This window comes from Empidonax traillii, unplaced genomic scaffold (genome assembly GCF_003031625.1).
Source record: "Empidonax traillii isolate 1590-97213 ecotype Southwest subspecies unplaced genomic scaffold, ASM303162v1 scaffold215:size2007263, whole genome shotgun sequence".
Taxonomy (NCBI): Eukaryota; Metazoa; Chordata; class Aves; order Passeriformes; family Tyrannidae; genus Empidonax; species Empidonax traillii.
This window is the reverse complement of record NW_020955408.1, coordinates 1,305,702-1,321,217: the sequence shown is the minus strand read 5'-3', so window position 1 is coordinate 1,321,217 and position 15,516 is coordinate 1,305,702. Positions and strand designations below refer to the sequence as shown.

The window sequence follows — 15,516 nt, the reverse complement described above, 5'->3', positions numbered from 1 at the left end:
TATGTCACACTTTCACACATGAAGGCTGCAATGTCTTATATCCTTTAAGGTATCTGTCAAAAATAAAGAACATATCATCACATTCAATTTGGCTGAGATGAGTAATATATTAATGAGAATAAGAATGGGAATGGTTTCTGACTTATAAATAGAACTAGCATTTTACAAGCCTTGTGTATTCATGTCTGCATTTATCCTTTTGTCAGCACAAATGAGATACTCATATAAAACCCGGGAATTTCTTTCTTGTATTTAGCAAATTCTGCACAATATTTTCAAAGCTGGAGTTTTAAATATGACATATTTTTTTCTTGGAATATCTGGTAACCAGAAACTTTCTGACTTTATTTCTTTTCTCTCCATCCTCCATCTGTAAGGAGTCAAATTGTGACACTCAGCAAACTGGAAATCACACGTTACAGATACTCTGACAGCACTATGCAAGCAGCTCCAGCCATTTATCCTTGTTGTGACATGCAGCTCTTAAAGAGCAGTATTTCAGCTATTTCCCATGGCATAAAACTAGCAATTCCAGCAATAGGATAAGATACTAAAATAGCTGGACAATGTTTTTTTGGTTCTCTTTTGTAGGTGAGCTGGAGTAGTGGGGGACAGAGGTAGGCAAGGAGAGCTTTTATCCCCTTCTTTGTTCTCTTTGAAACTTCAGGCAGTCAGGAGCCAATTCAGACCTGAGCAAACTGTAAGGTCTTGTGACAGCTTCCCCAGGGCCACGGTGCTAGTGAGCATCATCTTGCAGTGTGCACCACCTCCAACTCTGCTACCCATGTCAGAGGGTGAGGGATGTCAGGTTAACAGCACTACTGGCAGAGCTGTGGAGGCTCTGTGGTGTCATCAGTACTAGACCCAACTCATTAAATAATACCACAATGAAATACACTGATAATTATACACAGAAGATGTGTGGTGACTCCTCTGGCAACCAACATGTCAAGTGTACAAGCATGAAATTGTTGAGACAGCCAAACAGAAGAAACAAATATATAAAACCAGAAAACAGTGATTATTATCCTCAAGCACATATTGCTTTGCAGTGGGGCCAGCAGATCTATTTGCCCCATTGTGTTTATTTAAATGACTACCTTCGAGAAAAGCTACCTATTCCTACTGAGCAGTGTACAGATCCTGATACAATGGAATTCCAGATCTTTAGGTAATACAGCAGCAGTAATAACGCTGCTTTCCAAGGAAAAAGACAAGACACAAAGCACACTCACACATAATGGTAAATTGAATTTATTTCCTTTTGGAAAACAATTCCAGTAATCTCCAGGTTCAGACCGCAGAGTAAACATTAATAACAGTAACATACAGGTTAGTTCAACTGATTCAAGAATTTGGCCATGTGAAATCATCAAGGAAAGTCTTGAACACTCAAAGCTTCAAATGGTATCCAGGAAAAAAAATTCTTTGACAAACTACATAACAACTATTGCATATATGGTAATGCTATCTGTCATATCGCAAGGCTTACAAATATATATACGGGCCTTATTCAACTGTGGGTTCCTGCTCTGTGAGAAAGAGTCTCTTTGTATTTTTTGCAAGAATCTTCAGCAATAAAAAATAGTCTTAGATTCATCCGTTTGTATACCAAAAGAGAGATTTCTAGACTGAAGTTTAAAAGAAAGAGAGGCCAAACAGAGCTGTAATGGAACATAGCTATTACCTTCTCCCTCCTCCTTGAAAATGACGTTTTTTCTTAAGCTATTTTTTCCCCCTCACACAGTATTATTATTATTTGTATCTTTCTTGAATAGGGCCCAAGTCCACTTGTCTTTATAAGACCATTTTAGTATCAGACAACATAATACATGTGCAACACTTTATATACAGGAAGTCTATCCGGTGCTCAAAAGTTCAAACACATGAACATCCAACAGTTTCGATAATACAAGTTTTATGGTACAATACAATGATTCTGAATAATATACATTAACAATGAAAGTTTCGTGCAAAGAGTAAAATGTGTTCCCTTTTTGTGCCACAAAGAATTCTCTGAAAGAGACGGGCCTTGCACTAACTGCTGTGCTGGGTCATCGTATGATTCTGTAACAAAAAAAACAGAAGAAATAGCTTAGTCACAGGACAGGCATTTCTGTGTGAAAGAAAGATGCAGAGACGATTCTTCCAACATATCTTGCAAAATGATGGACTGGAAAAAGAGTATGTTAGACCCCTCCTTGTTTATATTATCCAGGAACAGTATCATTATGGAGCAGAGGAGTTTTCTGCAGCTGTTTCATACCAGTATTCTTTCCATCTGCCACAAGAAGGGCAACACACTATCTCCAGGTAGGGTCTGGGCTGACCTGCCCCAGTGAAACTGCAAACCAGGTCAGTGGCTCTGGTATCTGCTTACATACAGCTCATGGTTTATGCATTACAAAAATGAGAAGCGCATTTGTCATAAAAGACCTTTGCTAACTGGCCTGTGCTTCCTAGACCGTGGCACCGCTTCAAATGCATTATTTCATTAAAACCTATTTCTCCCTACACGGTATGGCACAATATATTCTGGTAAGAGTCATTCTGTGCCTAGCAGAGAGCTCAGAGGCTGATGAGAAAACAGGAAAGGTTGCCACAGCCTGCCCTTCAGTCACCAAAAAACACAGGTATTTTTCCTCAAGTGAATGCAGAGCCTTATGTGAGGTGAGGTCAGCATGGCCTTTGGGGTCTGAAATTCTCCTTACCCATATAAGTAATTACCAAATCAAGCAGCAAACACAAGTTTCACCTTTTTTCCTACCATCACTAAAATCGAGTTGATCACTTAGTAAGATGCTATTTTCTTGCCTGTACTGGCTCAGATCCTTCTCAGGCATCGAGGTAAGAGCAAGGAACCAAACCAACACGTTAAGTGTTCTAAAATGTACACGGGATCCACAGAATATTAGAAAATGTCTGTGAATGCTACTTCTCAGACAACAGAGCAGCCACTGATTAATGATGAATTTTCCCCTTAGTAATCGGGGCCAGATTTGGGCCAGTGACCCAGAGGGCAGGAGTGTCACATCCCATGATTTGCTCCCAGACCATCCAGACCCTTCACTCTGCTTTATTAAGTTAATCTGTCTTTAAACCTCTTCGGACTAACGCACTTTAAGATGAACCTGTTCCCACAAGACAGTCATCATTTACAACGAAGTGAACATCTACTGAACCATACCCTCCAGAGCCACCCATGAAAGGGCACATGAAAACTGCCTCGGTGAAACGAATGGGAAATTCAGTGTGACTGCAGACCAGCCTGAGAGTTCTCTCTCTCTTCCTCCTTTTCTCTCCCTAAACTGTGCACGCACACAAATAATAGTTCATGGGACATTTGGCAAGGAAAGGACCTTACAGTAAGACTGAGGAATTTTTAATGTAGTGCCATTCTCAAGATTAAAGGAAAATGACCCAGTGACACTCAAAGATGCAATTTCCAGATGTGAATACAAAATGATTTAATGCTGATGGCAGGAATTCCAGATTGTCCAAGGCCAGAGAGTGTTAAAAAAATACACTCCACCACTTGATTTCATCTAGCTTCTCATCCTTCCCATAAAATCATTTCAAAATGCTGTAAAGCAGTAACAATAGCTGCAGCCAAAGATGTTGGCTGGTCACAGGTAATGGGCTCTGACTTTAAACCACAAAAGCAAGGAAATTAAGATTTAAGCCTGACAGTCAGCCCTTTTGTCATCCTGTTGTGTCCACTTATTGCAGCACTCACAACATAACACCACAGGCTTATTGGAGACCCTGCAGTACCTAGAAACAACAGGACAAGTTAAATATGGGGTAGCAGCCTGAATTCTGATTTTTTTCTCTGCTTCTGAGCAGGTGATGTCATATACCAATTGTTACATTGTAGACAAGTATTTGGAGGGGGGGTCTTTCTAGTCTACTGAGAGCAAGCACATCAGTCATGCCCATTTTTTATTTCTCTTCACTAAGTGAAAAATGCATAATCAGTATGAAGCTGCATGAACAGTTGCCTATGAAGCAGTCAAAAGGTGTTTCAGAATTGCAGCTGTAACTCTCGCTGCAATGACATTTTTGATTAAAAAATAAAAAGGTCCAAATATGAAGGAGACAAAATAAAACACAGTGTAAGGAACTGACTTGCCCCTGCTCTCAGTGTCCCTGACTCCCATGCCCTGGTGCAAAATGAGATTGTCTAGAGATAATGAAGAAATAATAGAAAAAACCCCCAAACATTGCAGAGAAGAATGAGACAGAGCAGAATATGAACATGAGGAAATGCTTTGAAGAGTTTAGGCCTTAAAAAGGCAACTATACTTGTTCTAAATAGTAAAAAAAAAAAAAAAATGCAGTTTCCAAAGTAATTAAGGCTCCCCAAATGCGGGGGAGTGGGGAGAAATACCTATTTGGCTAAGTGGCAAAAAAATAGAAAGTGAAAGGACTTCAGGAGTGTAACATTGACAAGACAAGCAGGTGAAGGATGGGAGGGGACAGATAAGAAAAGGAGGAAAATTCTGTAATCCCACAGAGAGCCATATTCCACTCCACCAAAAGCCATCTATTGGAGACCCCATGTCTAAGTGACTGAAAATTGCAAACATTAATCCCAGTTATGAACTGCTGTTGTTTTTATGAGGGGTGTTGTGTTTAAAAATTTAGGGCAAAAATCCTCCTCTATTATCCACACAGCAGATCTCGACTCTGATAGTCTCTTTGCCTTGTGTGCAGCGAGCTCCCCGTCTCTCCGGCAGCGAGAGTGCAGGCAGGCGGGGAAAGCAGAATTTGGAGCTCCCGCCGGCAGGGACGCGGCAGGGACACAGGAGTGCGGTACACCCAGGGAGAGCACAATATCACAGCTGAGATTCCCCGTGCAGCTCGGAGAGCCCGCTGCCCTTCACTAAAGACACACTAGACAAGCTGGGAACACGCCTCCTCCAGAAACTTCGACTAGTTTGCCTGAGTTTGGAGCAATTAGTGCATCCACTTGCCAAAGAGAAGTCATTTAATGAAGTACAGGAGATATCATATGCCCCCCCTTCTTTGCTTCCCCCAAATTTGATTGCACATAAGCACATCTGTTTAATTATGTGGTAGTCTCCCTACAAAGCAAAAATGTCAATTTCCTGCTTAGCCATGGAAAGGGGAAAATATTTTTTCTTAATATAATCTTTCCTGGATTTCAGCAACAGCTGTGTTCCCATTTCCAAGGGCTGGGATCTCCCGAGGAGAAACTAGTTTGCAAATACAAATGCAAGCTTTGTATGCACAAAATGGAGGAACAGTGAAGCAGGAGGTCTGCGTGTCACTGCATTTGTTACTGGAATAGACACAAACTGAACCAGGAAAAGTCTTACATTTCCAGTTTCTCTGTCTCAGTGTTATCTGGAAAGCAGCTTTATTATCAGGGAAAACCTGAATCCAATATATTTCAAAAGCGAAATAAACTCTTAAAGTGCATTTTCCCTGTTCCTAGAGATAATTATTTTTGTTAGCTGAATCCAGAATCCCAACCATTATTTGACCTGCTATAAAATTACATGCCACCACTTTTCTGGACGAAAATGCTTTGGGATAGCCCTGATGTTAGTGCTGAGGAGTTAAAAACATGCAAAGATTTAAGGGTAATATGGTCTGGAAGAATCTCCTTGGCAAACAAATATGAAAAGGTTTCTTTGCTGAAACGCCTGTGACAAAAGAGATAATATAACTTCTTGTTGTTTGGTGCATGCCTTTGTGTTTCAGAGGTAACATGGGAAGGAATAGCTAGCAAAAAGTTCCCACCCACAGCATCAAAATTAACAAAGAAAAAAATACCCACTGATAGCCACAGACTCACTAGCCCATTAGAATCCTTAATGTGAACTGCGGTTGCACTCAATTTAAATGGGACTTTTGTTTTTTATGACCAGGTGAAACAAGACATGGCTGTACCTGACAAACAGTGCAAAGAGGGTGCACGTGAAGAAATATAAAGATGAAATGTAGATGCATTATTTCAACAGATGGTAACAGTACCACAGCAGCATGTTATTTTTTCCTTAGTTCAAGAACACAAACATGAGTAATCAATCATCACTGATTAAGTAATTATGGTACCCTANTTTTTTTTTTTTTTACACAAAAGCAATTGGTTTCCAACAGGCTGGATAATAAGTCTTTTGACCTGCATTCTTCTTTGACCCATTAAGGTCACCCCTGTGCTCGGGCATATAGCTGACTTAGGAAATGCCTGCAAGTCCTGCATTTCATCTCCTGCCCACTCAAAATAAAGCTTTCTTTAAATGTGTCTGTACGGGTCCCTGAAGACCAGGGAGGCATCCCTGTAGTGGGCAATGGAGGGACAGAAGCTTCTGCCTTTATTAATGAATGCAGACCATTATGAGTCTGGCTGGCTCCTGCACTGTTCCCAGAAGCATATACTGTACGTGACTTAAAATGCTAGAATATTGACACAAAGCGAGCTGGGCACCCCTAAGGAAAATTACTCCTTGGATATAATGTAGGCTCGTAACAGCTATTAGAGTACAAAATAAAACCCTCCGGGATCAAACTGACATATACCGCATTCTACCTACTCCTCAAACATTAGAAGAATTTCTTTGTGAAGGCATTCTCAAGGACAGCATTAAACTGACTTTTGTAGCAATCTGCAACAGCTTTTTGGCTTACAGCTTTTAGTACTAAATCTCTAGTTTGAATCAATATAAGTACTATATCTACCACATTAATCAATACATTTGGTTCAATACATGTTCTATTAAATTATACTTTCTAATCAAGATTTTCTGCTTCTCTTCCCTTCTTTTTATTCCAGCTTCTTACCCTGTGCCACACTTTTCAAACTGTCTGCAGCTAAGAAGAGGATGCTGGGTTTTCCAGAACTGAAAGGGAAGAAAGAAAGGCTCGTGGAAAGGCAAGCCTTACAAAACCTAGTAGTTGCACAGTATCAACATGGTTTCCAGAACTTCGGTCCAATGCTTTGTTACTTAGCTGGTTGTCGTGACCTCTCACGCAGCAGGCTCTGTATTGGACACTGCCGAAATGCTACACCATGTGGAAAGGCAAGGGAGGAGGGAAGAGGAGTATTAAGTGGTAACACCCAAAAGAAATAAATGAAACTTATTCAGCCTAAACTATATGAAAAATCACTGAAATGGTTATTTTTACATTGTTTCTTCATGTTTGTGCTGCTTCAGTATCGCAGCACAGATTTTCTTGTCAAACTCCCATTATATTGTGGAAGGATTCTTTCTTGGTAAACTGTAATATGATTATACCCAGGACTAAATCGATGAGGTACTTAGATTTGTAAGATACTAAGATTAAATACATATTATAAATTAAAATGTAAAAATGTATTATTTAGTCTAGGGTCTTTGGGGATATGTGAAACACTGGGATAGAAGATGTCTCCAGTAATCTGAGTGATGTATACAGTTACAGTAAATGACTTTCCCACACCTGTGTTAGATTTGGTGGAATGTGGCTATTCTTTATAAGCAAAGAATATGGAATGCAATGTCAAAATGATAAACATGTATATTGAAGGCATTCAGTGCATTTTTCACTGTCTTACAGATCACAAACACTGTGCTCGTATCCCTTGCTTACAGCCAGTTTCTTTTTCCTGTCTCCACATAATCACTGTGAACCTGCAGAGAAACTGTTGCATTTCCTTTTGACATTTAACATCATCTCACTCAGCTCACAATAGTATCTTATAATACTTTCTATATGACACTATGTCACCATTAAAGAAAAAGGTGAAATAGCATAATAAAAGAGAAGAACAAGAATTCATAGAATTTAAGGACAGAAAAGACCCATTAGGGCGTTTTCTCCACCCATCTTGCTGATGTGGGATTATTGCCTATAGAGTAATTTCAAGTGTTTTGCCCAGTCCAATTTTAATTAGAGCTTCCAATGCTTCTCTTGGGAGACTATTTCACAGCTTCACAGACCTCAGGGTTAGTATTTTTTTCCTGATGTTCATCCCAGGAGAGGAAGAGGCTCAGCCAACCCCAAATCACACATGAAACCAAATCTGCATAGTCAGGAGCTGGTTTCAGTGGAATATCTGGGCCATTTCAAAGCATCTGAAAGCAGTAAACTTATTTTCAATGCCCCAAAACATTACGGCCCTGACTCCACTGCTGCTGCAAGCAATTAAGAAGATTGTTACACTGGATTCTAAGGCTCAATTGCTATATAGGTAAAAATGTACTAATAGGTGGGATTTGGGTTCCCATGCTAAGGGTAATGACTTCCATAGTCCACCTCCACTGACTGAATTAACTGCAGGTTAAGGACATATCCAGGTCTGTTCTATGATTCTATAATCCTTAATTGTACTGACAGAGTACATTTCTGTATTTTTCACACAGGTGAAATACAAAAAGAGCAACTTCAGTTGAAACTCCCCAACAAATGATGAGACCACAGATTATTTTCCCTCCCAGACCCCTCCCTTCCTTTCATTAAACACCAACCACAAAAAATTAACTTTAATTGCTTTATCTGAAATGTTTGGAACTAACAAGTGTCTCTGATGTGTTTTATCCCAGGAATTGCAATGCTTCTGACTTGACTATATATTCAGATTTCAATGGTCACACTTACAGTGAGTGAATGAGGGAGCTGAAAAAGAGATGATGTTTAATAGTTTTTAATCGGTGAAAAGTAGGAAGCTAAATAGAGACTTTGGGGCTCTGGAGAGAACAGGAAAAATTCCAGACAAAGGGTCCCTGCCAGCAGCATCTCCAGTACTGTAGTGCCTCTGGCAGAGCAGGAGGAATAGCGATGAATTTATAAACGCACTAAAGCAGGCATGGACTTTCATCCTGGCCAAGTTTGATCACCAGCACAGACCTAGCAAAATACAGCCTCTGAAAGTTCAGATTCCCAAGGAAATAAGGGTTTGATCTGAACTAAACCAGAGCTATTTCCACAACAAAGAAGGGGACTAATCCCAAGAGAATCTGTGTTCCCATAAATACCATTTATGTGTGGTGAGTTGATGTTTACCAGTTTTTGAGAATCAGGTCTGTTCTCAGACATGATGGCCAATTAAACAGTCATCTTAGGACATGACTGACCACTGTTGACAACAATAATTTAGGAAAGTCTACAGTGAACTGCAGTTATTCTACATGAATTGAAGTTATTCATATAAATTAGTTCACCTAAGCAATGTGATTTGATATTTGATATTATATTAATGTCTCTGAAATGGCATGACTGCTAATCAGATTTTACTCTCAGTGTTCTGGTTCTTCTACTCAAGCATTTCCAGTAAGACCAGAGAAAACCTACCCATAAAAAAAATCTCAAACTGGATAGCATGTTCTCAGGGATGCAAACTGAAAATAAAACCCAAACCTAAACCAAACCAAAACCCATGATACCTATTTTTCTTCAGAGACTTCCAGTAAGTCAGTAGTAAAATGTCAATGATTCCTTTTGGATTCATTACAATATGCGAGTACATATATCACAGACTTGTTGTATGGAAAAGAATGACATATATTCCTGGGTACAGCAAATAAGACTTTCATCATTGTCACCAGAAGAGAACAGACACAAACACAGATGCCTGTTCACCATCCTTGCACCTTTCTCATTATGAGCATTGGCAGGGGGCTCCCAGTTAAGCCTCTGACATAAATCAGAGTACCTCGAAGGCTGTTTTAACCCATGGTGTCAGGCAATAGCCTCCCATAAGCTTCCCTTACCCAGTTTGTTATTCACTGAAATGCAATGAAACTTATAATGACACCTTCTGTTTCAGGCAAGATGTGCCTGGCTGCATGGGAAAGGTGTGTGTATTACCCCCATAAACGATAAGATGATGGTGATGGGGAGAGAGGGCAATGGTTACCACATGTTCACAGCAGTTCATGAAAATTGAGAAACCTTCCTGTTCCTTCATGCGGCAAAGGGGCTGTACTGCTAATCAGGATCGAGGTCTAAGCATTGTTTGTAGAAAAACAAGGCTTTTGTGATACTGCAAATGTTTGAAATTAATACACAGGCATCCTTCCCCAATAAGAAAATTGTTCATTAAGTGGGAAAAAAAGCTTAAACAAAAAAGGCAAAAGGAGGCACTTCTGAGAAATATATCAACAGTCTTATTACTTTAGAATATGGTTATGATTACCCTGGTATAAATTAAGAGAAATTCCTCTGAAATCAAGGGAGTTTCAAGATAGGAACAAGTAAGAATAGAGCCAGGCCTTTTGGATTTAAAACAAAGTGAATATTGCTCATATACTGATTGATTTTTGCACACCCTCTGCAGAGGCCACAGCGAGAAGTCTGTTCACCCTGTCAGACACAGCCAGGCAAAGAGCAAGCAGAACCCAAAGCTGAAAAAATCCAGATTTATCTGCAGCTATTGTACAACAGAGTAACATGGGACAACAAGCCTTGATAGGTAATACTGTCTAATAAGATATTCAGGGATTAAGTCAGTGTTTTACAAGACACACATGTTCACGGGCTAGTAGTTGCTCTGCTTTATTTCTTTTTTCTTTTTGATGTTTAATTTATGCTGGTGCTTTCTAAACTACAACATCTGTAAACAAGTTTAAGTTTGACCGACCTCCCATTTTACTTTCACAGGCAGTGCTCCTATTTTGTGTTCTGATTTAGAAACCGTAAAGAATTCAGTGGGGGAGAGAGAGGTAACAAACCTAAACAACAAAACCAAAACCCTTTGTCTGACAATATGTGTTCATCTTATGTGAATACAAATTTGCTTAGCTGGAAGTAAGGAACTGGCTGCTGGAACTGGAGCTACACTACGCACAGATTCATTTATAGGTCAAACCCAATTAAACAAACTACTACTAAATATTTAACAGCTCAGATCAGTAATTAGTGACAAATAATAGAAGCTTAAATTGATAATTGCACAGAAATGTCCTGTTGGAAACATTACACGTTTCTTGCTCTTCCTCTTTCTCTCGTACTCACTGAATCCTGATGCTTTTCAGGGATCAAACTGACAACTTAATCTGGATTTTACACACATCTCTTTGGTCTGCAATGAAGTTTTCTACGAACTTGTGAAAAGAACATTCCAAGTGAAATTTCTTCTCAAATTTCCATTTTGGGTTTTTTTGCTTTAAAGCACAGTAACTGCTAGATCATGAATTGATTTCAAATCTTAAACTAACTGTCAGATCCAGAATTTAAGCTCCTGTCCATAGGATTCAAAAGGTCACCCAATTAAAATGGCGAAGCACACAGAGCTGTGATTTATATGCAAAGGGCAACCTTTAAAACAATGATACTTTTCCAGTTTTCCACAGGTGCATGCCCAAGAATCCCTTTGAACAAAATTACAAGTGAAATTACAAGTTTCCTGATACAACCTGAAAGTAAAGTGCTGTAACTTGTCTGCACTCCTATTATACAGACAGATGCATCCCACACTTGTATTGATTGCTGAGCTCACCTCCCTACCTCCTGACATAACACTGGGTATTGTGCTTTGCAGGTGACATGGGGACAGCCTGGAATCTGGATTCCCCACACATTGCCAGCTGGTGTGTGGGGCCTTGTACAACAGCACTCGGCACACTGGAGGTTATGGATCAGCCTGAGATTAACTCACAGTGACTAACATCATATTCACTCAGCTAAAAGCAAACCCTAAAAGCAGCCCTGTTTTTAAATCAGCAAACCTGCCTTTTGTATGTGGAAATCATATTTGGAAGTTATCCAGCCAGTAAGCATACATACACCCAGTTCAGAGAATGCAGAAGTGGACTGAAGCATATTTTGGGTCCTGGAATCAGGAACACAAGTGAAAATATGTCCACTCGTCCATCGTATGACAATTTTAGAATGTGCAGAAAAGAAAGAGCTATGGTGTTCTGCTAGCTCTCCTCCTCTTCTAAATGCTCCAAACTCTGTTGCACATTGGTGCATCTTTTTCCTTCAAGACAGTCTGCAAGGAAAGCCAGATTGAGCAGATTTGATGATAACAGCCAAGGATTTCTGGGCTGATAAGCAGAGGTCCCCATGGACTTTGCTCTCTGACTTCCTTCACAACTGGTTACTGAGCCAGCCCATCTTGGACGTCTTACAGTCCTTTTTCCTACAGCTCTTCAAACAAGAATAGCAGGAACTGGGACAGTGCTTATGTGGCAGGCTTGGGGTGTGTGTGTGAATTACAAATGTACTTGTTGGAAAAGAAACTAAGGGCTATTTTATCCCTTCATAGCTGGTGATTAGTTAAGACAGTTAAGAACCCTATGTTGAAACATTTTGTTCTTAGAGTAACCTCATGTGAGTTCCCCCTTTTCAGCCCAAGAAAATCCATGTTTTAAAGGTGATTTCTAGAGAGACCAGAATGCTTCTTTGCCCTTTATAATGAAGTCACTACTTCTCTAAATTTGGTGAGGACACACTCTAAATCAATAAATCTGGAGCATTTACTGACATGTCGTACTAGGACAATAAAATTTCATGTTTGTCATTGTGGTTGTTGGTTGTAAAATGCAGAAGTCCAGATTCTCTTTTGTCTTCTATTTGTATTGTTTTGTGGGTTTTTTTTCCCCCCCATCATTTGCGTTTGTGTAAAAGAAGTGTGAAATGTTACCACAGCTGAATGGGAAGAATTTTACTCTCACTTTCTCCTGTTTACAGAACTTGTAAAAGGGGGAAGACAGTGAAGTCCAACTCCTACAATCTAATACTCCTTCAAACAAGAAGTACCCCACAAAGAAGCACTCTTTAATGCTTTTTTCCTTCCTCCCTGTGAGTGATGAAGTTATCCTCCCATCAAAAGTCATTCTTTGAGGCTGTTTCCTGTCAGACAGCTGGCCAGTGACACCTTGCAAGTGAGCCATGTCATTAGATCCTGCCTTGACCCTGTACTGACAGTAGAAGAAATGCCCCCACCCCTCAGTTCTGCCTTTGGCTTGTGATACTGCGGTACTCCTGTCTCTTTGGCTACCTCCTGTGAGGGGATCCAGCCTCCTGCAGCTACTGCTTTCACCCCTCGTTGCCCATTAGGACTCCTTTTAGTGTGGCAATCTTCGAATTGAGTGAAAAGGATCACATTTACAGGGAAAATAACTGGAGACAACACTTACACTCATTTGCTGTCTATGTTTAGTGCCAAGGTGTCTGAAACAGAGAACTTTAATTCCTTTACAAAAAGATGTGCTGTAGCTATGGTGAGGCTAATCTATAACCCTCACAGTCTTATGTAATTTTGCTACTCCAAGTTAATTTTAATTCATTACAATAAAACCCACCTAATTAAAACAACTCTTTAAAATAAAGTATTAGCTTGAACCCAGGAAAAAAAAAAGGCAGAATCTTCGCTATTGGAGGGCAATTCATCATACCACAGAGCACACTTATATAAATTCAAAGGTAAGCTATAAACAAGTACCCACAGCAATAGTGCCATGCATAAAGGGACAGGCAACAGGAGGCCTGCTTTCTAATCAGCCCTCAAAGGAACCTGCCACACAGAAGTGGCACTTATTCTAATTTAAAGCTCTCACAGTTACTTTACCATGGCAAAATTTATAAACTAATAACTTTAGTAAACAGACTGGCACTCCAAACAGAAAAATAAACCCCACACAACAGTTCAGGCCCACGGAGAAAACAGCTTTCCCAGAAAGGTACTGTTTTCAACAGTGAGATGTAACCTTTCTTTGGGGGCTGCTCTTATGGTCCCTGATGCTCAGTAACAATTCCACACCATCCCATTACATCTGTACTGTCCCCTCACTGTGGTGTGTAGTCTATCGTCACCACAAATCTTTTCTACATCTTAAGGCATTTTACACACCTCTATATTTGTGTCCTGGTCAGCTCAACCAATCAAATACTTCTGGATTTGAAAGAGCCTGCTGTGGGACTATGACTTCCTTTAAACTGTCATTAAATAGTCAGGGCAATCTGCTTGCAAAATGTCTGTTGAAAAATGTATTTAATATTTGCAATTAAAGCTCACATTCTTTCTCATCTCTATTAGTTTTTCTTCTACGTAACTGAAAAAATTACAAAAACTATACTGTTCCCCATTTAAATACATGAAGAAAAAAAAAGAAAACCAGAAAGCAATAAGAAGGGCTAAGCAGAAAATCTCTGTAATACATGCAGCACAATATTGGATTCTTTTTTTTTTTTTTTGTTATATCCTAAACCACCACCCTTTGTACAAAGTTCCTTTTCAAATCAAAGCAATACTACAGTAAAACAACTGCAGGCAAAATTCTAAGACACAATGCAGTTGTGTCAGAACACTCATCACTTCAGGCTGACCTGTCAAAGTATCTTGGGGAACATGTTAAAAAGACAAATCTGCAAGTTAGTAAGAAACTTTTGAATGATAAAAAGTATGTGTTGCTCACAAACCACGGAAGCTAAGCAGTGTTAACTGAGCTGTACTGATGCCTACAGCAGATGTCTGTCCCTTCCTACTGCTTCTAGGCACACCTGCTCAGGCTGTGCTCCTAAGAGCATTGAGAGGGAGCCAGCATTTTGAAGCTTTAACAGAAGAAAGCAAATAAATAAAAAGTTTATGCTCAAATGAGTGATGTGGAGTAGAGAGATCAAAATTTAGTACTATACACAGACATCTGCTGTCAGAAATCGAGCTATCTCATAAATTCGATATGGGTGAAATTATAAAGATGACTTTTTTGGACCTTGATAGGCAATTTCTGTCACCTGCATTTTCAGGAGATTCTCAACACCTTGCAGAATCTGACCCCTGCACCCAAACCACTTTCTTGGGGGACCCAGCATGGTCTCAAGGGGCCTCTTTTTAGGCATTAGGAATTAAGATTTTGGCCACAGGGCTTGCTTTTCCAGAAACGAATGCAATTGTCAAGACAATCTGCAAACTCACCAGAGAATAATTTCTAAGGGTTTTTGAAATACCTCTTTTCAAAGATATATTTCTCTATTAAGTTCTGCACAAGGGTCCGACATCTGCAGAGACTTACGATTCTCTGCTAGATTGTGTACATTTTCAGACTAATTCCTATACAATCACTGCATATTATTGTAAATCCATGTGGCCTAAATATTCAAATCATGGGCTACCATAGTCCTCAGTGCATGTTAAAGCATTCCTAAGACTGCCCGAATTTATGCCAGCTCGTAATAGCCCCATGGGATTGTTATACCAATTAAAAATCCCTGGAATTCATCAGAGTCTGAGACATGCCTGTGAGGACCAAAAGGGAGTGATACAGAACCAGCTTGCAAAATAAACAGGATTTGCTGCGTACTGAGGGAATCCTTGGCTGTCTGACTAAGGTACCTTTTATACTGGCAGGGGATGCAAATTGGAGCCTGAGGATCTGCACTTTCATTTTCAAAGCTCTTTGCAAACATCAACCACTTCACCTTCACACCATTGCTTCAAGGGAAGTAAATATGTACAGTTCCAGCATCTTCTGTTTTCTGGAGGTGCAAAGAAGCACAGGGCATTTTTACAGGCACAGTCTCTGTTCAGGCACAAAAGGGAGCTTTTGACAACCTCTTCCTTCG

At 39.8% G+C, this 15,516-nt stretch overlaps 1 protein-coding gene across 7 annotated transcripts in view; it reads right to left on the bottom strand.

Annotated features, from left to right (window-relative positions):
* Window positions 1-1,238: 1,238 nt before the first annotated feature.
* Window positions 1,239-15,516, bottom strand: part of ZNF521 (zinc finger protein 521) — a 235,415-nt gene continuing 221,137 nt past the window's right edge. For all 7 annotated transcript variants that reach the window (XM_027887566.1, XM_027887568.1, XM_027887562.1 and 4 more), the window contains one exon: window positions 1,239-2,067. In XM_027887566.1, the coding sequence (XP_027743367.1) occupies window positions 2,038-2,067 (30 nt within the window). In that variant the 3' untranslated portion in view covers window positions 1,239-2,037. The remainder of the gene's footprint in view (window positions 2,068-15,516) is intronic.